Source organism: Oncorhynchus kisutch, linkage group LG2 (genome assembly GCF_002021735.2).
Source record: "Oncorhynchus kisutch isolate 150728-3 linkage group LG2, Okis_V2, whole genome shotgun sequence".
Classification (NCBI taxonomy): Eukaryota; Metazoa; Chordata; class Actinopteri; order Salmoniformes; family Salmonidae; genus Oncorhynchus; species Oncorhynchus kisutch.
This window is the reverse complement of record NC_034175.2, coordinates 64108953-64133764: the sequence shown is the minus strand read 5'-3', so window position 1 is coordinate 64133764 and position 24812 is coordinate 64108953. Positions and strand designations below refer to the sequence as shown.

The 24812-nt window shown below is 44.0% G+C and overlaps 1 protein-coding gene and 1 pseudogene across 1 annotated transcript; both read right to left on the bottom strand.

The window, feature by feature from the left end:
- LOC109904946 (sushi-repeat-containing protein SRPX-like) overlaps nucleotides 1-3781 on the bottom strand; it is a 34944-nt pseudogene extending 31163 nt beyond the window's left edge.
- A 3430-nt stretch (nucleotides 3782-7211) lies between these two features.
- On the bottom strand, nucleotides 7212-22747 carry LOC109904937 (X-linked retinitis pigmentosa GTPase regulator). Its single transcript, XM_031802209.1, has 15 exons — nucleotides 22640-22747; nucleotides 22210-22335; nucleotides 21860-21952; nucleotides 21711-21773; nucleotides 21454-21612; nucleotides 21197-21346; nucleotides 20927-21085; nucleotides 19688-19843; nucleotides 19445-19569; nucleotides 19153-19371; nucleotides 17456-17957; nucleotides 17251-17339; nucleotides 11804-11869; nucleotides 7696-11438; nucleotides 7212-7359 (listed from the first exon to the last, which is right to left on the bottom strand). Exons 1-15 carry the CDS (start codon nucleotides 22668-22670, stop codon nucleotides 7212-7214), a joined length of 5829 nt encoding a protein of 1942 aa, XP_031658069.1. The 5' UTR covers nucleotides 22671-22747.
- Nucleotides 22748-24812: the final 2065 nt, after the last annotated feature.

Here is a 24812-nt window from a genome sequence, read left to right as displayed (position 1 = left end):
AGGTGTACTCGCTGTCCGGTATTACCAGTTGTACTTGGGTTTGGTATGTTACGCCTGTGTTCGGCGTCACCCATTGTACGTGTTCCTGTTTTGGACATTAAAGCATTTTTCCCCAAATACTTCTGCTCTCTGCGCCTGACTCCACACCCATCCTCTTCGCTCGTTACAATGTATGTATGTACAGTACCAGTCAAAAGTTTGGACATACCTACTCATTCAGGGTTTTTCTGTATTTGTAATATTTTCTACATTGTAGATTAATAGTGAAGACATCAAAACTATGAAATAACATGGAATCATGTAGTAACCAAAAAAGTGTTAAACAAATCAAAATATATTTTATATTTGTGATTCTTTAAAGTAGAAACCATTTGTCTCGATGACAGCTTTGCACACCTTTGGCATTCTCTCAACCAGCTTTATGAGGTAGTCACCTGGAATGCATTTCAATTAACAGGTGTGCCTTCTTCAAAGTTAATTTGTGGAATCTCTTTCCTTCTTTAATGCGTTTGAACCAATCAGTTGTGTTGTTTCAAGGTAGGGGTGGTATACAGAAGATTGCCCTATTTGGTAAAAGACAAAGTCCATATTACAGCAAGAACAGCAAGAACAGCTCAAATAAGCAAAGTGAAACGCCCAATTTTTCAGTTTTTGATTTGTTAAAAAAGTTTGAAATATCCAATAAATGTCGTTCCACTTCATGATTGTGTCCCACTTGTTGTTGATTCTTCACAAAAAAATACAGTTTTATATCTTTATGTTTGAAGCCTGAAATGTGGCAAAAGGTCGCAAAGTTCAAGGGGGCCGAATACTTTCGCAAGGCACTGTATGTATTTCCCCAAAAATATATGGGGGATTGGAAGTGATACAGACAATTACATTGATGGGAGCTAAAATCTATCTGCAATTTTAAAGCTGATCTACCCCCTAAAAAAGGTGTGCAAGGCAGTATTACATTTGTCACTGTCTGTCCATGTGTCACTGTCTATCACCTACATTTTTTATCTCACCTGTGTGCACCTACATTGTAATCTTTCATTCATAGGCTAGGTTGTAGCAACCTCATGATGGGTATAGGGCAAATTCGAGAATCATGTAGTAGCCTAAACCTAACGCTGTTACATTGAACTGGATGAATGGAATATGAATGACAGTCATCCAATATGCTGTAATAGAAATAAGGCCATGCTCATGGGAAAAACAATCGTTCTCCCTCATCTTAAACAGCACTGACCACCACTGAATTCAAGTAATTGAACTGACGTGGGTAATTAGTTGTTTAATAACACCAAAAAATAAAATAAGTTGGTTAATCGCTCAGCACTAACAATATAAATCACAGTATCGAATCGCAATACATATAGAATTGTGAGAATAGCAATACATATGGTATTGGCACCTAAGTATCATGATAATATCGTATCGCTAGGTCCCTGGCAATTCCCAGCCATAGTGTACACCCAAGCACACAAACTCTTATCTGGTCCCATCCTGTCTATGAACTTATCTCAGCTTCTCATTAATCCCCAGTAAATGTTTCGCCGCAGGCTACTGTCCCTGCCCTGTTTGCACTTGTCTATCTGAAAGATGTGTGTGTGTCTGTGCGCCCTGCATGAATGGTGTAACCTTCCTAAGATGAAAGAACACTACATGGCATCACATCCATCAATCAGCATATAACAACAATAATGGGCTCCATCCCTTCATGGCATAGGGTCAGTAGTTAATCAGTGGTATGCTATGGACTGTTTGATTCCATCTGATACATGGTCCTCCTGTCACCCTCGTCTATATGGCAGCCCCCCGGCACCTCTCTGATTCAGAGGGGATGGGTATGCATTCAGTTGTACAACTGACTAGGTATCCCCCTTTCCTTTCCTTTACCCTCCGGAGACCATGCAGTTTTACTCTTATCAAACAAAAACACCTAGCACGTTTCAGAGACTGACTGCACATATCTGAAGGGTTCTGTGTGCAGCGAGCTATGAAACATGAGGAGGGAGTCCGAGCAAATGTGCAGTTAGTCCGAACACAGGAGCCCTTGTGTGGCTTGTGACTGCCCCGACGTCCAGGAGCTATGGGCTCTGATTGTAGGGCACTGAATCTCCAAAGATTGTCACACTGGCCTGGAATGTATTTGGGAAATGTTGACTGGAGAGGTGGAATTATCTAGGTTACTGGATCTAGGAACTTCAACGTGATTCACTTCTGTTGGGTGACAGAAATCACAGGCCGTTATAGGCTAACCACACCACTTGCGTGCGCGAGCGTTGTAAAATAAATGTAGAAATCTATATTATTCAATTATTGCACCCACACTGCTCGCACGCGTCAATGAGGATCTATGTTGCCAAGGGCTAAAATAAAAGTCCTTTCTATTTCTGACGCAGATCGCGCTGCAAGTCCTGCCTCTCCCATCTCCTCATTGGTTTATAGAAACAGGTACCCACGTGCCATCTCCTCATTGGTTATACCCATGTGGGTGATTGAAAGACGAACTGTGTTGCCGGTCGGTGTAGTAATAGTATGAAAGTTTAGATGCCAATCACCATATAAGTTAAAATATGAAAACGCCTGGAAGAAGGAGAGATGACTAGAAACGATTCGGTTGACCGTTTTGTGTGTGGTTTAATTGTCGGAGTCGAGGACCTTGTGCATTTCAGGTAAAATAACAACTCAATGTTTATATCCCAGGTCAAATTAGCTAGCAACAGCAAGCTAGCTAAATATGACAAATTAGCTAGCAAGTGCAAGCTAACTAGCTAAATTGCCATAAATGTTTAATGCTTTTTGACCTGTTCCCAAATGAATGTAATTGGTTCAGAGTTTTGTTTTGATATTTTAACCTGCATGTTGTTTGGTGTAGGGGGACAAAATAAATGTATGCATGATGGCGCATGCACGTTCCGTGTTACGCCTCGATCATACAGATAGTGAAACACAAAATGTGATGCATCATCTGGATATGTATGCAACAAAAGTTCAACATTCAACTTCTGCTAACAATTCTGTCAAGCTGTCTATGAATACAATTTGAGCAAACGTTTGATAAATGGAATGTAAACCACCACACAGTGCGCACTGCAACTGCCCCTGCAAAGCAATGCTGCAAGGCAAACAGCGTTCCATTGAAAGTGAATGTACTTCTAGTGTACCAAAATGCAACTGAAAAAGAAAAAGAGAGCCGCACACTATGAGCTCAGATGCAATAATTGAATAACCTAATGACCAACGTTTTGACAGACAGGCTGTCTTCATCCGGGTACCAAAATACGACACTGTCGGTGTGATCGAGGCGTTAAGACTCCTAGGCACGTTTTATTCACCAATCCTTGGTAAAATAATGGACATCGACTGTTCAACTCATTATGGATATTGTAAAATAGTTACTTTGCATGGCAAAAGAACTTGAAGGATTTCAAGTTTTCACCCCAGCCTCAGCTCCCTCCACATAAACAGAAATGTGGCTCACCAAACAATAGCAGTTGGATATAGCAGATAATTAATGCGCAATAAACTAACCAATTGCAACAAATGCTACCCAAGTCATTCAAATTCCAACGCATTCATGTATGTCTAAAAACGTTTAGTTTGTTTGAGAAATGAACGGACCTTGTCCGTTTGGACACTCGTGGGTGAACTAGATCCCTCTGATCCGCGGGATGGAACATACATGCCATTCCTTACCTTCATAGTCTAAACTGGAGCAGAACTGGACATACACCAACAGAGACACTACCAGCCATGTGTCCATATTCAGGAACACGACACCCTTCAACATCTTTGGAAAGTATAAGAACACTTCCATCGCATTCAAACTTTCCAAAGACCCGCCTACTGCTCCAGAAAGAGATGATTTTCCTCCGTCCGAATGGATCCTAATCGAATCTGGCCTGAGCCTCGGCATGCGGCCCGGGTGTCACAGCTGAGTGAAGCAACACTGAACTATAGCCCCTGCAACCCATTCAAACAAATAATTAGAAAATAAAACAAAGTGACTCAGAATAGCTTACGCATTTAGGTCTAGTTGCCAGTGTTGCTGGGGAAGTAGCCTACATTCCCCAACTTGAAAGAAAACTAAAAGCCCAACCAAATAAAAGCATCTCAAACACCTAAATGATACATCAATGCTGGACATACAGTATACACAAACACACATACACCCCACTGGGCACAGACATAATTTCAACATCCATTTGGTTGAGTTGTCAACTAACGTGAAGTCAACGTGAAATCAACATTTAAAAAATGCACCAAGTCATTGGATTTAGGTGAAAAGTTGGGTGGAAAAAAAGAGGAAATTCAGTTGGTTATATTTTGCAAATCCAATCAGTTTCCCACGTTGATTCAACATCACATTGAATTGTTTTGTTGACATGACATGGAAACAATGTTGATTCAGACAGTTTTTGCCCAGTGGGGTACGGCCTTGGCTCCCTGCCAGTTCTCTCTAGTGTTATTAGGGGTGTCTCCACATAAAGGTGTTAAAGGGCTCCTTGTCTTCAGAAGAAACAGGAGAGTGTGAGCCAAACAGAGCTTCTGTGCAGCCGCCTCTATAATAACAATAACACCCAACCAGGCTGAACTAGGCTGTGAAGCGCCCAATCAGCTCACAGAAGGCCACACCAGGCCAAAGCACCCATGTTACTCATGAGTGTGTGCGTGTGTGTGTGTGTGTGTGTGTGTGTGTGTGTGTGTGTGTGTGTGTGTGTGTGTGTGTGTGTGTGTGTGTGTGTGTGTGTGTGTGTGTGTGTGTGTGTGTGTGTGTGTGTGTGTGTGTGTGTGTGTGTTTGTTTCTTCTACATGTACTGCAGAAATTGATGTTTTAGATTCCAGCAGTGGATCACGTCTTCTGCTGGCTCCAAGTGTCTTTCCAGACAATCATAGTACATTCATCCATTATTAGGGTATAATGACAGTATACTAACTCTACAGGTTAATCATACCCTATCACCTATTTTACTGTCTATATACAGTGTCTTCGGAAAGTATTCAGACTCAGATTTTTTGCCACATTTTGTTACATTACAGCCTTATTCTAAAATGGATGAAATAAAAACATTTCCTCAGCAATCTACACACAATACCCCAGAACGACAAAGTGAAAATAGATTTTTAGACATTTTTACAAACGTATTCAAAATAAAAAACAGATACCTTATTTACATAAGTCTTCAGACCCTTTTCTATGAAACTCGAAATTGAGCTCCGGTGCATCCTGTTTCTACAATTGATTGGAGGCCACCTGTGGTAAATTCAAGTAATTGGACATGATTTGGAAAGGCACACACCTGTCTATATAAGGTCCCACAGTTGACTGTGCATGTCAGAGCAAAAACCAAGCCACAAGGTCTAAGGAATTGTCCGTAGAGCTCCGAGACAGGATTGTGTTGAGGCACAGATCTGGGGAAGGGTACCAAAACATTTCTGCAGCATTGAAGGTACCCAAGAACACAGTGGCCTCCATCATTCTTAAATGGAATAAGTTTTTCCAGAAGGACAACCATCTCTGCAGCACTCCACCAATCAGGCCTTTACGGAAGAGTTGCCAGACAGAAGCCACTCCTCAGTAAAAGGCACATGACAGCCTGCTTGGAGTTCGCCAAAAAGCACCTAAAGACTCTCAAGCCATGAGAAACTAAATTCTCTGTTCTGATGAAACCAAGATTGAACTCTTTGGCCTGAATGCCAAGCGTCACATCTGGAGGAAACCTGGCACCATCCCTATGGTGAAGCATATTGGTGGCAGCATCATGCAGTGAGGATGTTTTTTCAGTGGCAGGGACTGGGAGACTAGTCAGGATCGAGGCAAAGATGAACTGAACAAAGTACAGAGAGATCGTTGATGAAAACCTGCTCCAGAGCGCTCAGGACCTCAGACTGGGGCGAAAGGTCACCTTCCAACAGGACAATGACCCTCCTAAGCACACAGCCAAGACAACGCAAGAGGTGCTTCAACAAAGTACTGAGTAAAGGGTCTGAATACTTATGTAAATGTGATATTTACATCTATTTATTTTTAATAAATTAGCAAACATTTCTAAAAACCTGTTTTTACTTTGTCATTATGGGGTATTGTGTGTAGATTGATGAGGGGAAAAAAACTATTTAATGCATTTTAGAATAAGGCTATAACCTAACAAAATGGGGAAAAAGTCAAGGGGTCTGAATACTTTCCGAAGTCACTGTATATTTATAAACTGGGTTCGAGCCCTGAATGCTAATTGGCTGACAGCCGTGTTACAACAGACCATAACCAGTTTATAATAGCAATAAGGCACCTCTGGGGTTTGTGATATATGACCAATATACCATGGCTAAGGGTTGTATCCAGGCACTCTGCGTTGCGTCGTCCCTAAGAACACCCCTTAGACGTGATATATTGGCCATATATTTAAATATCTTACTATATATATTTTACTGTATTTTATTTATTTTACTACACTATATATTTTCCTAGATTACATCACACAGTGGATTCTTTAAAGAATACATTTTTAATCCTAACTCATGAGTCCTATGAAGTTAATTGCTCTTTATTTTATGAAAAATATTTACATATTACAATTCAGTTCATTTGTGTATGAGTACACTCAGTGAATGACCTTACGATACATTACAGCACACATACTGTGTAAATTATATGCATAGGTATTTCACAGGGACAGGCTGTATGAGTGCCTGTATTTAAAATATGGAGCAAAATGTTGTTTGTAAAGATGTTTTGGCAATGAACTACACATGAGATGATATTTAAGAAATAAATATATCTAAGAAATACTATTGACATCTGCTTGGCCCTGTTTGTGTCAGGCAGGCTAAATGACAAGATGTTACCTCTAATACCTCATGATCTATGCCAAAGGTCATATACTGTATCACATTTTTCCAACAGTCAGGTCAAGGCATTCAATATGAGGTGCACAAGAACAAACTATGTATTCATGAGAATAAAAAGATACAGTTTGTGCTATTTTTTTTCTCAATAAATAAATACATCACATTTTTTTGTGTGGGGGGGTGTCACAACTGTGGATGAGTGACATAATAGAAAGTACAAGCAAACATCCACACAGAGGTTCTCAAACACCTGTACTGTGTTAGTCTTATGACTCAGGTTTCTCAGGTCCAGAATCCTTCCAGCCACTGTCATCAGGCAGGTTTGGGCTCGGACCCATAAAGGATTTGGAACCATTGAGGTCCAGAATGTCTCACTTCAGCTCCAGGTACTGGGGTAAGACATTATTCCAGAACTGTTGGGATTCTTGGGTACTTTTGGCCTGTTTTCCCCCTGTGGTCCTCTGTTTGGTACGGGCTGCTGGTTTGGGTTTCTCCCTCGGGGGATCTTCAATCCCTTTCCTGCTTGGGGGAGCTGCTTTAGGTGGTACGCTTTGTGAGCCTTTCTTTTTCCCCTTTGCAGATTTTATCTCTTCCTCTTCCTCTCCCTCCTCATCTTCTTCCTCCTCATCTTCTCCTTCTTTACTATCTTTCTCTTCCTCTCCCTCCTCATCTTCTTCCTCCTCCTCTTCTCCTTCTTTACTATCTTTCTCTTCCTCTCCCTCCTCATCTTCTTCCTCCTCCTCTTCTCCTTCTTTACTATCTTTCTCATCCTCTTCTTCCTCAACTTGTTCTTCTTTAATATATCTTTCTTCCTCCTCTTCTCCTCCTTCCTCTTCATCTTCTTCCTCTCCCGTTTCCTCCCCCTCCATCTCCCCTTTCTGTTCCCCTGCAGCTTCTTCTTCTAATTCACCATCAATTTCTTTATTTTCTTTCCATTCTTTTTTATCTCCCTTCTCCTCACCCCTTTTTCCACCCTCCTCTCCCTCTGTGTCTTTTCCACCTACTTCCTGTCTATCTTTTTCTTCTTCCTTCTCTTCCTCCTCTTGCTTCTCCCTTTCCTCTTCTTGTTTGTTCGCTTCCTCCTCTCTCACTTCTATTTCCTCTTTCTCATCTTCCTGTTTTTCACCATCTTCCTCCTCTTCCCCTTCTCCCTCCTCCCCTTCTCCTTTATCATCTTCTTCTTCCCCCTCATCTTCTTCTTCTCCCTCCTCTTCCTCACATTTTTCATCTTCAAGTTCCTCCTCTCCACTAGCATCTTCCTCCTCTTCCTCTACTCCCTCCTCACCCTCTTTGACTTCACCGTTCTCCTCTTCACCTTCATTTTCATCCTCTTCTTCCTCACCCTCAACTGCTTCCTCTTCCTCTTCTCCTACATTGCCCTCACCTTCTCCACTTTCTGCTCCATTTTCCTCATCGTCATCCTCTTCTCCCTCCTCCTCACTTACACTTGCCTCCTCCTCCTCTTCTTCACTTTCACAACCTTCCTTATCCTCTCCCTCTCCTTCCTCATCTGTTTCACTCTCTCCCTCTCCTTCCTCCTCTCCTGACTCAGTAGCTTTACTTTCTTCACTCTCTGCTTCTTCGACTTGTTCATCTTCCTCCTCTTCTGCTGATCCCTCACTCTTGCTCTCAGCCTCACTTCCTGATTCATCACCACCCTCCTCCTTGTCCTCTTTGTTTTCATCCCCACTCTCTTCATCACTGGACTCTTCTTCACTCTTATCCTCCTCTTCCCCCTCTCCACTTGTCCCAGAATCACTCTCTCCCTCCTCTCCTTCCCCATCACTCTCTTCACTTTTCTCCTCTCCCTCCTCCTCTAGGCTTGCCTCAGAATCACTCCCTTTGCTCTCCTCCCCCTCTCCTGTCCCCTCAGAATCACTCTCTTTGCTCTCCTCCCCCTCTCCTGTCCCCTGAGAATCACTCTCTTTGCTCTCCTCCCCCTCTCCTGTCCCCTCAGAATCATTCTCTTTGCTCTCCTCCCCCTCACCTGTCCCCTCAGAATCACTCTCTTTGCTGTCCTCCCCCTCTCCTGTCCCCTCAGAATCACTCTCTTTGCTCTCCTCCCCCTCTCCTGTCCCCTCAGAATCACTCTCTTTGCTGTCCTCCCCCTCTCCTGTCCCCTCAGAATCACTCTCTTTGCTGTCCTCCCCCTCTCCTGTCCCCTGAGAATCACTCTCTTTGCTCTCCTCCCCCTCTCCTGTCCCCTCAGAATCACTCTCTTTGCTCTCCTCCCCCTCTCCTGTCCCCTCAGAATCACTCTCTTTGCTCTCCTCCCCCTCTCCTGTCCCCTGAGAATCACTCTCTATGCTCTCCTCCCCCTCTCCTGTCCCCTGAGAATCACTCTCTTTGCTCTCCTCCCCCTCTCCTGTCCCCTCAGAATCACTCTCTTTGCTCTCCTCCCCCTCTCCTGTCCCCTGAGAATCACTCTCTTTGCTCTCCTCCCCCTCTCCTGTCCCCTGAGAATCACTCTCTTTGCTCTCCTCCCCCTCCCCCTCCCCCTCCGCGCCCTGGCTCTCTTCACTCTTCTCTTCTCTATCCTCCTCTCCTTCTCTGCTAGTCACAGAATCACTGTCTTCTGCTTCTCCCCCTTCGTTCTGTTCACTGCTCTCTTCCAGACCCTTACTACTCCTGTCATCCTCTTCCTCCTCTTCTTCTTCCAGACCCTCACTACTCCTGTCATCCTCCTCTCCCTGTCTCTTTGTGAAATCTTCATGTTCATAATCCTCATCCTCTGACCTTTGACCTCTACTAGTGTTCTCATCGTCGTCAACCTCGGCCTGACCTCCCGAACTGTCACTAGCATCCTCTGTGGTGTCTGGGTTCTTCTCAGAACTCCCGCTCCCTGCTTCCTGATCAGAATTCCTGAGAACACTGATGCAGATGGAGGTCCTGTTTCTTTGTGCTACTGCACTGGGATCTGATGTTGAAGAGGAGGAGGCGGAAGGCTGGGTGATGGCGCTCTGTTTGGTGAACCTCTCTACCCGGCTGGACCGCCGAGGAGGGATAGAATTGGCTGTGTCACTCTCTGACTGAAACCCCCCCACACTTGCCACCGCCTCACTCAAGACCCCCATGGCTACGCCTGCCACCCCCACGGCTGGAAGGAGAGAGGCTGCATCGCTGAGAAATCCTCCCCAGCCAGGCTCCCCCTCCTGGGATTCACCAATGGAATCTTCCCCTGGGACCGCCACTCTATCTTTGACCTGTGAGACAGCCAGTGGCTCTCTAAGCTCAGACTTCGCTGACTTCTTATCCCAAGCATTTTGAGGCATTGCATCTGATAATGACAGTGATGCAGATGGTGATTTGGCCTTTGAGGTAGGTTCTACTAAGATTGGTTGGCTGGAAACCTCTGTTGGCTTGCTTTTCAGTTTCACCGGGGTTCCATTCAACTCAGTCAATTTAGCTTTAACCTCTTCAGGTTCAGGAAATTGTTTTGTTTTGGTGGATGCACTTTTTGTTTTTGTGACTTTGCCTTTATCTTTAACTGCCATTTTCTTCCCCTCTGTTGTCCCTGACTCTTTGAGAGTAATAGACTCTCCAGTCTTTTGTTCATTCACCTCTTTTGCCTTCCTTTGTCCCTTTATTGGAGTGCTTTTACCTTCACATGTTTTATCTACTACCTCCTGAGGAATCCTCTTTACATTCAAAGGAGTGCTTTTACCTTCACATGTTTTATCTACTACCTCCTGAGGAATCCTCTTTACATTCAAAGGAGTGCTTTTACCTTCACATGTTTTATCTACTACCTCCTGAGGAATCCTCTTTACATTCAAATGAGTGCTTTCAGCCACAGTTTTACTTGGAATTGGCTCCTTTTCCACAGGTTTACCTTTAACTTTGACTGTAGAGGATTTGGCCTCTTGAATGTTACTTTTCACAGGGGTGGATTTGACCTCTAATTGTTTACCTTTGACTGGAGTGGATTTGACCTCTAATTGATTACCTTTACCTTTGACTGGAGCGGACTTGACCCCTTGAAGTGGTTTATTTTGAACTTCAATAGTTTTAGTATCTTCCTCTGCAATTTTTGATTTCTTGTCTTTGGACTCCAAACTTTTCGTTTTGATGGGAGTGCTGGTCGCCTCGGCCTCCTTACTTCTGATCTTTACAGGGCCTTTCCCTTTCATCTCTGTACCTTTATTCACCTCAGACAGCTTGCTTTGACCATGCTTTGGAGTGCTGGGTTTAGACACAGATATCTGGATCTGACTGTGTTTAGGAGTGCTATGTTTCGATACAGATAACTTGCTTTGTTTCCTTGCAAGCGTATTTAGCTTAGACCCTGCTTTACCTGTGCTTTGAAGATTGCTCTCTAGTTTACTGGTTTTCACTTTAAGGCCAGCCTTTTCTGTTGTCAAAGTGATGTTCTCCTTGCCCCTGGCTGGGGTTTGGGGGGTCTGAGGGGTCGTTTGTGGTTTGGGACTCTTTGTGGGCATGGCCTCTGCCTTCAACAAATTCAAACTGGAACCTCTCTGGAGCTCGGTGGGAAGGGCTTCATGGGAAGGTAGCTCCTCCTTCCTGTTGGTCAGGGTTTGTTCAACCTTCCTCTCTGCCACCTTCACAGCTCTCCAAAGAACCCTACCCTTTTCATGTCCCTGGAGAGATGAGAAAGAGACAAGGAGACAGAGAGAAAAAGAGAGGTGGCAGAGAGAGAGAGAGAGAGAGAGAGAGAGAGAGAGAGAAATAAAAGAAAGAGAGAGGAGGGTAACGTTTTGCAAAGAGAGAGAATATTCAGAGAGTAGAGGAAGAAAGAGAGAGAGGAAAGTAACATTTTGCAAAGAGAGAGAATATTCAGAGGGTTTGGAAGAAAGAGAGAAGGATGTGAAACACGAAGAGAATACAGTAAAGTGTCAAGCAGAATACAGGAGCCAAATGTACAGTGAAATAAAGGAGAAAGGAAGACAGACATGTAGATGCCAGTCCTTCTTTCCTGTCCCTTATAGTAAATACACTAACATACCTTATCCTTCTGCTCTGCAGATGTAGTCCCAGTCTCATTGCCAGAATCTCCTCTCGATAGTGATACCTGCCTCAAAAAGAACGGGACACTAGTCTCACAACCAAATTCAACATCTCATTTACCTATGTTGAGATACGTTAATAACCTACATTCAAGCTCTTACATGAAACAACTATAAAGGGTTACAACACCAAAGCCAGAACCTTCCTTCCATCAGGAATATAAACAAGTGTGGGTAGTCAGCTTTCCTGCAGGCAAACATGAGCCTGTATAAGAACTGCATAACATAATGAAAAGCAGAGGCTGGTAGGAAGAACTACGACACGTGACGATGAAATTCATCTATTTGTTCCCCCCATCCCTGCTGGAAATAAATTATAATCCAAGTTAATGAGAGGGTATTGAGGTGTTATGCAAAAGCAGACCGATTCGCTCATTGCCACGGCAACCTTTATTAGAAGCCTTTCCATTCAGTCCATTAACACATCCACCTTCATCATCGGGTGCCAAACTCCTCACGTATTACACCTCAGAGAGTCTCTATGGAATGGATGAAACACGTATGCAGGTACAGTATACACACAGGCTCATAGCACACAAGACACCCTAGCGGTTCTGTGTATAGAATGAACTAAAGTGCATGGGAGAGGCAGCACAACACAAATAAATGCCTGGTCTTCCCAGCATCATGTGTTTTTCTATCTGCTCTCTCTCCTCCATGTCGGTTGTTCACACTGCTGGGTTTCACTGTGTGCTGCAACAAGAGTAGGCCGATGAAGACCACGATGAAGATGTTGAAAACGTTGTGCATGTATCAGTAAAAACAGTGTTAGGATGTGTGTAGCTAAATACTCTTCTCCTCCCAACACAGGAAACTCCCTCACAGTCTCCCTCAGCAGGAGTCATGGAAAGATGGGCGTGAAGTGTGTCGACATCCCAGTCACGTCAACACTATGGATTAGCTATGAGCCAGGAGGAGCTGTGTGTGTGTGTGTGTGTGTGTGTGTGTGTGTGTGTGTGTGTGTGTGTGTGTGTGTGTGTGTGTGTGTGTGTGTGTGTGTGTGTGTGTATAATTACGTGTGTGTATGTTCATGAGAAGAATGGCGGCCGGGACAGCGATTAAACTCAAACCCATTTGCACTGAAGCTGCAACAGGAGATTTAAGACATGTTTTCTTGGAAAAGCAAATGAGCAGGAGACAGACGGAGAGACAGACAGAGAGACAGACGCAGAGACAGACAGAGAGACAGACGCAGAGACAGACAGAGAGACAGACGCAGAGACAGACGGAGAGACAGACGGAGCGACAGACGGAGAGAGACAGACGGAGAGAGACAGACGGAGAGACAGACGCAGAGACAGACGGAGAGACAGACGGAGAGACAGATGCAGAGACAGACGCAGAGACAGACGCAGAGACAGATGGAGAGAGACAGATGGAGAGACAGAAGGAGAGACAGACGACTGCATGGTTGAGCACGACTCCAACACCATCATTAAGTTTGCTGACGACAACGGTGGTAGACCTGATCAGACAACGATGAGACAGCCTATAGGGAGGAGGTCAGAGACCTGGCAGTGTGGTGCCAGGACAACAACCTCTCCCTCAACAAGGCAAGACAAAGGAGATGATCGTGGACTACAGGAAAATGAGGGACGAACACACCCCCATTCACAAGAAATAGGCTTTGATATGTTTTACTGGTAAATGCCAACAAAATACCTTTTTGGTCAGTGTGGTATGTGAGTGTGTGTATAACCTTTATTTCACTAGGCAAGTCAGTTAAGAACAAATTCTTATTTACAATTACGGCCTACCCCGGCCAATTGTGCGCAGCCCTATTGGACTCCCAATCACGGCCGGATGTGATACAGCCTGGAATCGAACCAGGGACTGTAGTAACTCCTCTTGCACTGATATGCCTTAGACTGCTTTGTCCACGTGTGTGTGTTAACTATTTAACTATACTAGAATGCTTAAAAGGCATAAAAAAATGTAAATATCAGTTATCGGTATCAGGGTTTTTTGGGAAGGACAATATTGGAAATCGGTATCGGACAAAAATGACATATCGGTGAATCACTAGTTGCCATACCAGGTGGTGATGCAACCGGTCAGGAGGCTCTCGATGGTGCAGCTGTAGAACTGTTGAGGATCTGGGGACCCATGCCAAATATTTTCAGTCTCCCGAAGGGGAAGAGGTGTTGTCGTGCCCTCTTCAAAAAAGATGGCATCACGTGGAAGGAAAATTATGTGGATATATTGAAGCAACATCTCAAGACATCAGGAAGTTAAAGCTAGGTCGCAAATGGGTCTTCCAAATGGACAATGACCCCGAGCATACTTCCGAAGTTGTGTCAAAATGGCTTAAGGACAACAGGGTCAAGGTATTGGAGTGGCCATCAAACCTGACTCCATTACACCAGCTCTGTCAGGAGGAATGGGCCAAAATTCACCCAACTTATTGTGGGAAGCTTGTGGAATGATACCCAAAACGTGTGACCCAAGTTAAACAATTTAAAAGCAATTCTACCAAATACTATAATTGAGTGTTTACAAACGTAAGTGTAAGGTCATTTCACGTGAAGACGCACGTGACAAGTAAAATGTGATTTGATTTGAATAAGCAGGAATCCGGAATCCTCCAACCAAGGTTTCTAGAAAACCTGATATTTTTGGGGAAGTTACTGTAACTTTACAACCTAGACCAAAGTAATGAGCCACTCTGATCATAGGCCAAAGTCATGGAGCCCACATACCTGACCATAGCAAGACAGCAAACCTAATACACATACAGATCTATAACACATACAGCTCTATAACACATACAGATCTATAACACATACAGATCTATAACACATACAGATCTATAACACATACAGATCTATAACACATACAGATCTATAACACATACAGATCTATAACACATACAGATCTATAACACTTACAGATCTATAACACATACAGATCTATAACACATACAGATCTATAACACTTACAGATCTATAACACTTACAGATCTATAACACATACAGATCTATAACACATACAGATCTATAACAGATACAGATCTATAACACATACAGATCTATAAACACATACAGATCTATAACACATACAGTGCCTTCAGAAAGTTCATACCCCTTGACTTTTTCCACATTTTGTTGCGTTACAGCCTGAATTTAAAAAGATTATACTGAGATGTTGTGTCACTGGCCTACAGACAATATCATAGTGTCCGAATAGAATTATCTTTTTAGAAATGTTGACAAATTAATAAAAAGTCAATAAATATTCAACCCCTTAGAGGCAAGCCTAAATAAGTTCAGGATCAAAAATGTGCTTAACAAGTCACATAATATGTTGCATGGACTCTGTGTGCCATAAAAGTATTTAACATGATCTTTGAATGACTAGCTCATCTCTGTACCCCATACATATGATTATCTTTCACGTCTACTCCCGCTCCACCGCTCGACATCGCCGGTTTACTAACCATCGGTCCTGGCCACCCATCATTACGCACACACCTGCGCCCCATCATTACGCACACCTGCGCCCCATCATTACGCACACCTGCGCCCCATCATTACGCACACCTGCGCCTCATCATTAGACACACCTGGACTTCATTACGCACACCTGCGCCTCATCATTACGCACACCTGCGCCCCATTACGCACACCTGCGCCTCATCATTACGCACACCTGCGCCTCATCATTACGCACACCTGCGCCTCATCATTAGACACACCTGGACTTCATTACGCACACCTGCGCCTCATCATTACGCACACCTGCGCCCCATTACGCACACCTGCGCCTCATCGTTACGCACACCTGCGCCTCATCATTACGCACACCTGCACCTCATCATTAGGCACACCTGGACTTCATTACGTCCCCTTTATTTAGCCCTCTGTGTTCATCAGTCCTTAGGTGTTATTGATTGTCTCTCACGTTCAGTATGCTTCCCATGTTTGTGCTTTTTTATATCGGTTCCGTATTAAACTCACCTTCTGTACCTGCTCTCTGACTCCCGGGGTATACCTAACATTATCTGTTTGGTCCCTCAGTCGAGGACTGAATTTCAAACACAGCAAAGACCTGGGAGGTTTTTCCAATGCCTTGCTAAGAAGGGATCTGATTGGTAGATGGTTTTATATATATATATATATATATATTTTTTTTTGTAAAGATTTTTTTAAAGCAGACATTGAATATACACCCAGTCATTACAAAGATAACTCAGTTGCCGGAGAGGAAGGAAACCACTCGTGAATTTCACCATGAGGCCAATGGTGACTTTAAAACAGTTACAGAGTTTAATGGCTGTTTATTTATTTATTTTATTTTACTTTTATTTAACCAGGCAAGTCAGTTAAGAACACATTCTTATTTTCAATGACGGCCTAGGAACAGTGGGTTAACTGCCTTGTTCAGGGTCAGAATGACAGATTTGTACCTTGTCAGCTCGGGGATTCAATCTTGCAACCTTCCAGTTACTAGTCCAACACTCTAACCAATAGGCTACCCTGTGATAGGACAAAACTGAGGATAAATCAAAAACATTGTAGTTACTCTAAAATACTAACCTAAATGACAGAGTGGAAGGAAGCCTGTACAAAATAAAAGTGGCAAAGAAATGAACTGTATGTTCTGAATAGAAAGTGTTCTGTTTGGGGCAAATCCAACACAACACATCACTGAGTACCACTCTTCATATTTTCAGGCATGGTGGTGGCTGCATCATGTTATGGATATGCTTGTCATCGGCAAGGACTATAGAGTTTTTTTTTAGGATAAAAAGAAAAGGAATAGAGCTAAGCACAGGCAAAATCCTAGAGGAAAACCTGGTTCAGTCTGCTTTCCAACAGATACTGGGAAACAAATTCACCTTTCAGCAGGACAATAACCTAAGACACAAAGTCAAATCTACACTGCTTACCAAGACGACATTGAATGTTCCTGAGTGGCCTAGTTACAGTTTTGACTTAAATCGGCTTAAATCTATGGCAAGACTTAAAAATGGCTGTCTAGCAATGATCAACAACCAACTTGACAGAGCTTGAAGAATTCAAAAAATAATATTGTGCAAATATTGTACAATCCAGGTGTGTAAAGCTCTTAGAGATTTACCCAGAAAGACTCACAGCTGTGATCGCTGTGAGTCTGCTGTAATCGCTGTCAAAGGTGATTCTAACATTATGTAAATTAGATATTTCTTTATTTAAATTTCAATAATTTTGCTAAAAGTTCAAAAAACATGTTTTCACTTTGTCATTATGGGGTATTGTGTGTAGATGGGTGATAAAATATATATTTAATCCATCTTGAATTCAGGCTGAAACACAACAAAATGTGGAATAAGTCAAGGGGTATGGATACGTTCTAAAGGCACTGAAGTACACATTATAATATTTGATAATAAATCCACTGTACTCACCAGGTTTGACAACGTGTCCTTTTCATCCTCCATATTCTCAATGAGCATCAGGCTGTCAGGGGCTTCTGTCACTGTGTCCTCGTTCCTGTCTGTAAAAACACACAGAGAACACTGGGATAGGTCATAGAATATGGGTCCCAGTTATGCCTACAGCTTGTGGCCATATAGTTTTGCGAAAAGGAAAGACAGGATTCAACTACTGTACCTGTCTGTGGTGAGGTGGGACTCCGAGAAGGGCTGGGGTGCCCCTTAGACAGCGTTTTGGGGGATTGGTTGTAATCTGTGAGCTTTTTAAAGGGGGTTTTAGGGGACAGTGTGGGGTCGGGGATGAGTTTAGGCATGGATATGAAGGACTGTGAGGGGCTACTGGGTTCTTTAGATGTAGATTTTGGTGATTTTGACGGGGTGGGCTTCTTCTTCTTAGGGCTGGACTTTGAGGAGAGTGAAGGGCTGGGAGGGTCTGGGAATGTGAATTGGGGTGACCGTGATGGTGTTAAAGGGGGTTTGCCTCTGGGTTTGAGTGACAGAGAGGGACTGGGGGCGTTGTTTGAGGAGGGATTGGAAGACAGTGAGGAGGTGGAGGGGTCTTTACATGGTGTTCTGGAAATGCGGATGTTCCTGGACACGGGAAGGGAGGTGTTGAAGAAGCCAGACATCAGAGGAGGAAGGTTACGGAACATCTGGCCAAACTGCTCTGGAGAACACTCCTGAAACAGACCACACAGAAAAGTAAACTGAACAAAAATATAAATGCAACATTCAACAATTTCAACGATTTTACTGAGTTACAGTTCATATAAGGAATTCAGTCAATTGAAATAAATTCATTAGGCCCTAATCTATGGATTTCACATGACTGGACAGGAGTGCGGCCATGGGTGGGTCTGGGAGGGCATAGGCCCACCCACTTAGTAATCAGACTCATCCACTGGGGAGCCAGGCCCACCCACTGGGGAGCCAGGACCTGCCAATCAGAATGAGTTTTCCCCCACAAAAGTGCTTATTACAGACCGAAATAATCCTCAGTTTCATCAGCTGTCCGGGTGGCTGGTCTCAGACGATTCAGCAGGTGAAGAAGCTTGATGTGGAGGTCCTGGGCTGGTGTGGTTACACGAGGTCTGTGGTTGGGAGGCCAGTTGGACGTACTGCCAAATTCTTTAAATTGGAGGCGGCTTATGGTAGAGTGAATGTTCACTTCTCTGGCAACACCTATGGTGGACATTCCTTTCTTCAGCATGCCAATTGCATGCTCCCTCAAAACTTGAGACATCTGTGGCATTGTGTCGTGTGACAAAACTGCAAATTTTAGAGTGGCCTTTTATTACCCCCAGCACAAGGTGCACCTGTGTAATGATCATGCTGTTTATTAATCAGCTTCTTGATTTGCCACACCTGTCAGATGGATGGATTATCTTGGCAAAAGAGAAATTCTCACTGACAGGGATGTAAACACACAGCAGACCAAGTGGGGATCAAAGGCGAAGAGAAAGTTTCAGATTTGGTCAACAAAAAATAAGATTGTTAATTTGCTACGTGAGACTTATTTGATCGAATAGAAGTTTAGTAATGTTTAGATTGTTACTAAAATAAGTGGCCGAACGTGGCATCTCGGCAGCTTTGAGAAAATATATTTTATATTGGAGTTCATACACATCTGCCCTTTCATTGGCTAGAATGTCCCTCCTGATCTCGCATCCACCCACCTGCCTTTACGCCTTCACAATAACGACTTCCATTGCTGGGCAGAGACCATCTCGTCATTATATACAGTTTCTCTGCAGAAATGTGACGCAACACTGCTCCCTAGTGAAGGCAACCAAACACCACAACTCTGTCACTCCTTGTAATCAACACTCCAGTTCTCCTTTCTGAAACTTTCTGATGTTGTGGCCCAGTGCTCACCCTCTCCCTGCGGCGGGCCCTAGCAGACAGGGTCCAGAGAGGAGGTGCAGTCGGTGGGTTGGACATCAGGAGGGAGGGATCCATCATGAGCAGCTCAGTGTAGGTTTCCAGAGTCTCCAGAATGGTCTCTGTGACATCATCTTCCTCTATCACCACTTCCTCAACCTCTGGGGGTCTGGGCATAGCCAGCACCAGCATGTGAGAGCTGCCACATGCCACCTGAACACACATGCACAGTATTAGCACATGCAAAAACACACTCACACACACAAACCCACACAGCTTGACTCACTGACTGGACACTGTATTTGAGGAAGCGTGGGCACAGTGTTGGTCTGAACTGGTTGGTGAAGTTCTCTTCCCCCAGTCCTAGTTTACCATGGCGACCATCCCCAAAGGTGTACAGAATCCCACTGTCTGGAGGGTGAGACATGGGGTCTCAATGGAACATGCTCAGGTTACAAATGTCTGAATGACAACTTCTATTCAACAGTGTATACTTAGTAGAATATATTACAGTACAACAGAAGCTTGCCTGTGATCACAGCAGTGTGGTTCTCTCCACAGGTGACATGACTGACTCTGCCGTTCCGGAAGTGGACCAGTGCTTTGGGCAGATGTGCTTCGAACAGGAAGGTCCCGTGGCCCAGCTGACCATGCTGACCCCGCCCAAACGTGTACACATCCTCCTCTGGAACACGGAGAGGAAGCAAGAGAGAGAGAGAGAGAGAGAGAGAGAGAGAGAGAGAGGTATAGAGGAAGCAAGAGAGAGAGAGAGAGAGAGAGAGGTATAGAGGTGTAGAGGAAGAGAGAGAGAGGTGTAGAGGAAGAGAGAGAGAGAGAGAGAGAGAGAGAGAGGTGTAGAGGAAGAGAGAGAGAGGTGTAGAGGAAGAGAGAGAGAGAGAGAGAGAGAGGTGTAGAGGAAGAGAGAGAGAGAGAGAGAGAGAGGTGTAGAGGAAGAGAGAGAGAGAGAGAGAGAGAGAGAGAGAGAGAGAGAGAGGTGTAGAGGAAGAGAGAGAGAGAGAGAGAGGTGTAGAGGAAGAGAGAGAGAGAGAGAGAGAGAGGTGTAGAGGAAGAGAGAGAGAGAGAGAGGGGTGTAGAGGAAGAGAGAGAGAGAGGTGTAGAGGAAGAGAGAGAGAGAGGTGTAGAGGAAGAGAGAGAGAGAGAGAGAGGTGTAGAGGAAGAGAGAGAGAGAGAGAGAGAGAGAGAGAGAGAGAGAGAGAGAGAGAGAGAGGTGTAGAGGAAGAGAGAGAGAGAGAGAGAGAGAGAGAGGTGTAGAGGAAGAGAGAGAGAGAGAGAGAGGTGTAGAGGAAGAGAGAGAGAGAGAGAGGTGTAGAGGAAGAGAGAGAGAGAGAGAGGTGTAGAGGAAGAGAGAGAGGTATAGAGGAAGAGAGAGAGATAGAGAGAGGTGTAGAGGAAGAGAGAGAGAGAGAGAGGTGTAGAGGAAGAGAGAGAGAGAGAGAGAGAGAGAGGTGTAGAGGAAGACAGAGAGAGAGAGAGGTATAGAGGAAGAGAGAGAGAGAGATAGAGGAAGAGAGAGAGAGAGAGATATAGAGGAAGAGAGAGATAGAGAGATATAGAGGAAGAGAGAGATAGAGAGGAAGAGAGAGAGAGCGGAAGAGAGCGATAGAGAGGTGTAGAGGAAGAGAGAGAGATAGAGAGGTGTAGAGGAAGGGGAGACAGTCACAAACTGGAAACAGTAGACAGACTGTTTTATGTTATTATCAGTACTGTATCGATGAGTTAGTATTAATAGTATTTCAGAGGTATTTACTTGTGAGTGCCACTGTGTGCTCCCCTCCACAGGACACTTGGATGACCGGATCCTGGATGCCTTCCACCTGCTGAGGGACTCTGTGATTGGCCAGCTGGTCACGGAATAGACCCAGCCTTCCGTTCTGACTCTCCCCAAACGTGTAGAGGTCCCCGTTCACTGGAACAAGCCCAAACCAACCACAATAACCCAGCCGAATTACTACATGACAACAGGTTAATGGTATGCATAAGGTTTAGCTACTCAATTTAAATGAACCCTGTGTGTTACCTGTGACGAACGCTGAGTGGTGGTATCCACAGGACACCCAGGCCACTGACTGCCCCACCATCACCTCTCTAGGCTCTGAGGCGTAGCTCTCTGCCCCCAGACCGATCTGGCCAACCGAGTTATCACCCCACATGAACAGCCTGCCTTCCTCTGCCAACACATATACAACACAGCACACATACTGACAGAGAAGACTGACCAACAGACAGACCAACAGACACACAGTAGACAGACAGTCTGTCTGTTATCATTATTACCTGTCAGAGCAGCTGAGGTATTGCAGCCAGCAGCGAGCATTTTGATTGGTGCGTGGTCAGAGAAGGGATGAATCAGGTGGAAGGTGTTTGTGTCATCACAGTGTCCCAAACCAAGCTGCCCCTCCTGGTTACTGCCAGCACCATAAACCTGCCCACTCCCTGAGAAACATGGGTGAAAGCCTCATAAGTCATTGTAATGGCACATATTCATAACATGTTCTATAGTAATGTAGAGTAAAACAACTTGGTTCTTTTACATGTGCACACGATTGTGTGGTCTCTTCCACATGCTGCAAACTTCACTTTTTCAGTCTTCAACACTAAAGAAAAAAAACGTGTGTTTTAACGTTACAAAACTTGTGACAAAATGTGAGTCGAACATAATCCTAGTACATGATGGACTGACCTTTCACAGCAGTGGGCTTGTTGATGTTGATCTCTGACCCCAGTCCTAACTGACCGCAGGTATTACTTCCAAACATGAACAGCCTGCTATGGCCTACACATAGGAGAATACATAATTATACTGTTTTTATGTATTTCTTTGTGTCTTTGAACAAGTAAATACTATACATGTACTATACTATACATGTCTTGAAGTTAAAGGCATTTTGTTAATAACATTGTTTGACTACAGGTCCATTAATACACTGATAATGAACCATTGATAATGATTTACCAGCATTTTATAAACAACAAACAGTGTCCCCAAGTCGGCCAATCATATAGGAGAGTGTAGGATACATTATTGATAACCTGTTACGACAGCAGTGTGATCACCCCCACACGAGATTTCTTCTGGATGGTCATTCTTCAGCCAGAATTTACTGGGCACATTATCAGCAAACTTGCTCTTCCCAAAAGTGAAGATTGCTCCTGTTTCTGTTAGGGTAAAAAAAAAACTTTGAGACAGAAGAGAAACTATGACATTTCATAGGAGTTTGAGGAAATATCAGGTGCTATATGTTCGTACTACATGATTTCACTACTAGGCTTTACAGCAGTAAAGCAGGTAAATCCTAATGCCAACCGGTTTTCACGTATTTAGGTCGCTGCAAGCCACAAATAGCAACAGGTTAGCTAATGGTCCCTACCATACATTACTGTCTAGTGCTAGAATAGCAACTATTGAGCTAAATAACAGCCATATGCTTCAAAAAAGCTAGTCAGACACAGGTTTCCTAACCAGGTATATCATCTTCCGTCTGCCCGGTCATCTCTCCCCTGGTGTCGGCTCACCTCACAGGTGCCTGTCACATTCCTCCGCAGAAACAATCTGCGGATTCGATTATGCAGAGCACTGGTCTATGGCACGTGACGTGACCAGTGTGAGCAACAATAGCGGAATCGACGGTTTGCCTTCAAAATAAAGGTCTCCCATTGAATCACGCCACAATTGTATTAAAAGGAAAACTATATTTTGGTATTTGTTTAATTAATCCATTGTTGATATAGTCCCAAGTGTTTTGCATGTCAGTAATCAAGTTAGAAGATATATCACTTTCCAAATACATATGATGAAAAATGCACCATACAGGCCAGATTTCTGTATTTTATGAATGTTCTGGCCTTGGCTCCTTTTCTTTTGCAGAGTACGCTCAGGTGGTTCAGGTGCTTCATTCCCTCCTTCTCCAGGCACTGTATGTGGGCACTCCAGGACATGTTTTCTTAGAATGTGACCCCTTGGCTGGAGTGCTTTCCCATACAGTTTAAGGTGCACTTGCTTGGTTATTTTGGGGTGCCTGGAGAAGAGGACATACTGTGTCTTCAGGGGATTGAGCTTGACCGTCCACAGATTTAACCCAGTTCTCCATCTCTGTTATGCTCTTCTGTAGCTTTTTTCCAGCATGGACAATGTTTTTGGAGGAGGCCTAAAAACAGAGATGGACTGCGATCTGGGCCACTTGTCCGTCTCCTGGGTGGGGGAAATAAATATCACAGATGTATATTAAAAACAGTAGAGGACAGACGACGGAGCCTAGGGGTTCTCCCGCCTCTGGAGAGAACCTGAATGATGTGGCTTCTCTCACCCTCACCGCTGTCTCCCGCTGATTTAAAAGAAGGACCATCTGAGTGGGGAGTTTCAGGTTCGTATCCTATAGCCTATAGATGAGCCCATTGTGCCACATCTTATCAAACACCTTTTCAATGTCTAAGAAGACAGCCACCATCACCTCTTTTTTGTCAGCCTCAGGATGTTGTCAGTAGTTGATCTCTTCTTGACAACGACAATCTTTGGGACTGGTTGGGACATCTCAGGGCTGGTAGGGACATCTCAGGGCTGGTAGGGACATCTCAGGGCTGGTAGGGACATCTCAGGGCTGGTAGGGACCTCTCAGGGCTGGTAGGGACATCTCAGGGCTGGTAGGGACATCTCAGGGCTGGTAGGGACATCTCAGGGCTGGTAGGGACATCTCAGGGCTGGTAGGGACATCTCAGGGCTGGTAGGGACATCTCAGGGCTGGTAGGGACATCTCAGGGCTTCATGCCCTCTTCTATCCCTCTTCTCCATGTATCGGTCTGGTGAAGGTCAGGTTTGGCAAAGTACAAGGGGAAGGGGGTGGTGGAGTTCTCTTTGATTTATTTATCTCAACTTCATGTCAACAAACATTAATGGATTTAAAGTGCAGTCAAACCAGATTTGATGTTGCTAAAATGTAAGATTCTATCAGAGTGCCTATCCTCTTCCTGTAACCACTAGGTGTGGTAGGAAATATAGCTGGCATGTAGGTTTCTCACTTATGTATGGCACAAGTTTCAGTATGGGGGAGGGGAATGGGCAGGGTATATGGAAATTAAAACTATAGTATTTACTTCAGTGTTTTTTTGGGGGGGGATAATACTATGTATATACTATAGTATTCTACAGTATACTACAACATTCTCTGGTACGTACTACACGTGATCGAGTGATACTACAGTGTGTAGTATAGTATTTTACAGTATACTACAGTTTACTATAGAATTCTATAGTAAGTACAGTAGAATTCTATAGTAACTACAGTAGAATTCTATAGTAAACAGTATGTTTTCATGTGAGCAGAGACTCACTGAACACAACTGTGATGAGTTTTCACAAATATTAGCATCGTACCACTTATTGTGGGACAGTTGTGTTCTGTAGGTGTCACTGAGTAGGCTGATACCCCATTTCATGGACCCAAGATCTAAGTAATTCTGTAGATTGCAATATCAAATCAAATCAAAGTTTGTCACATGCGCTGAATACAACAGGTGTACAGTGAAATGCTTACTTACAGGCTCTAACCAATAGTGCAAAAAACAGGTATTAGGTAAACAATAGGTAAGTAAAGAAATAAAACAACAGTAAAAAGACAGGCTATATACAGTAGCGAGGC

What these genes read in the sequence shown, in the direction of transcription:
- LOC109904937 (XM_031802209.1), bottom strand. Translation starts at nt 22,670, where the DNA reads ATGACCGGGCAGACGGAAGATGATATACCTG. An exon ending in TCACACTGCTGTCGTAACAG is followed by an intron (nt 21,953 to 22,209) that starts GTTATCAATAAT and finishes TCCTATGTGTAG; the next exon opens with GCCATAGCAGGCTGTTCATG. An exon ending in TCAAATACAGTGTCCAGTCA is followed by an intron (nt 19,372 to 19,444) that starts GTGAGTCAAGCT and finishes ATGTGTGTTCAG; the next exon opens with GTGGCATGTGGCAGCTCTCA.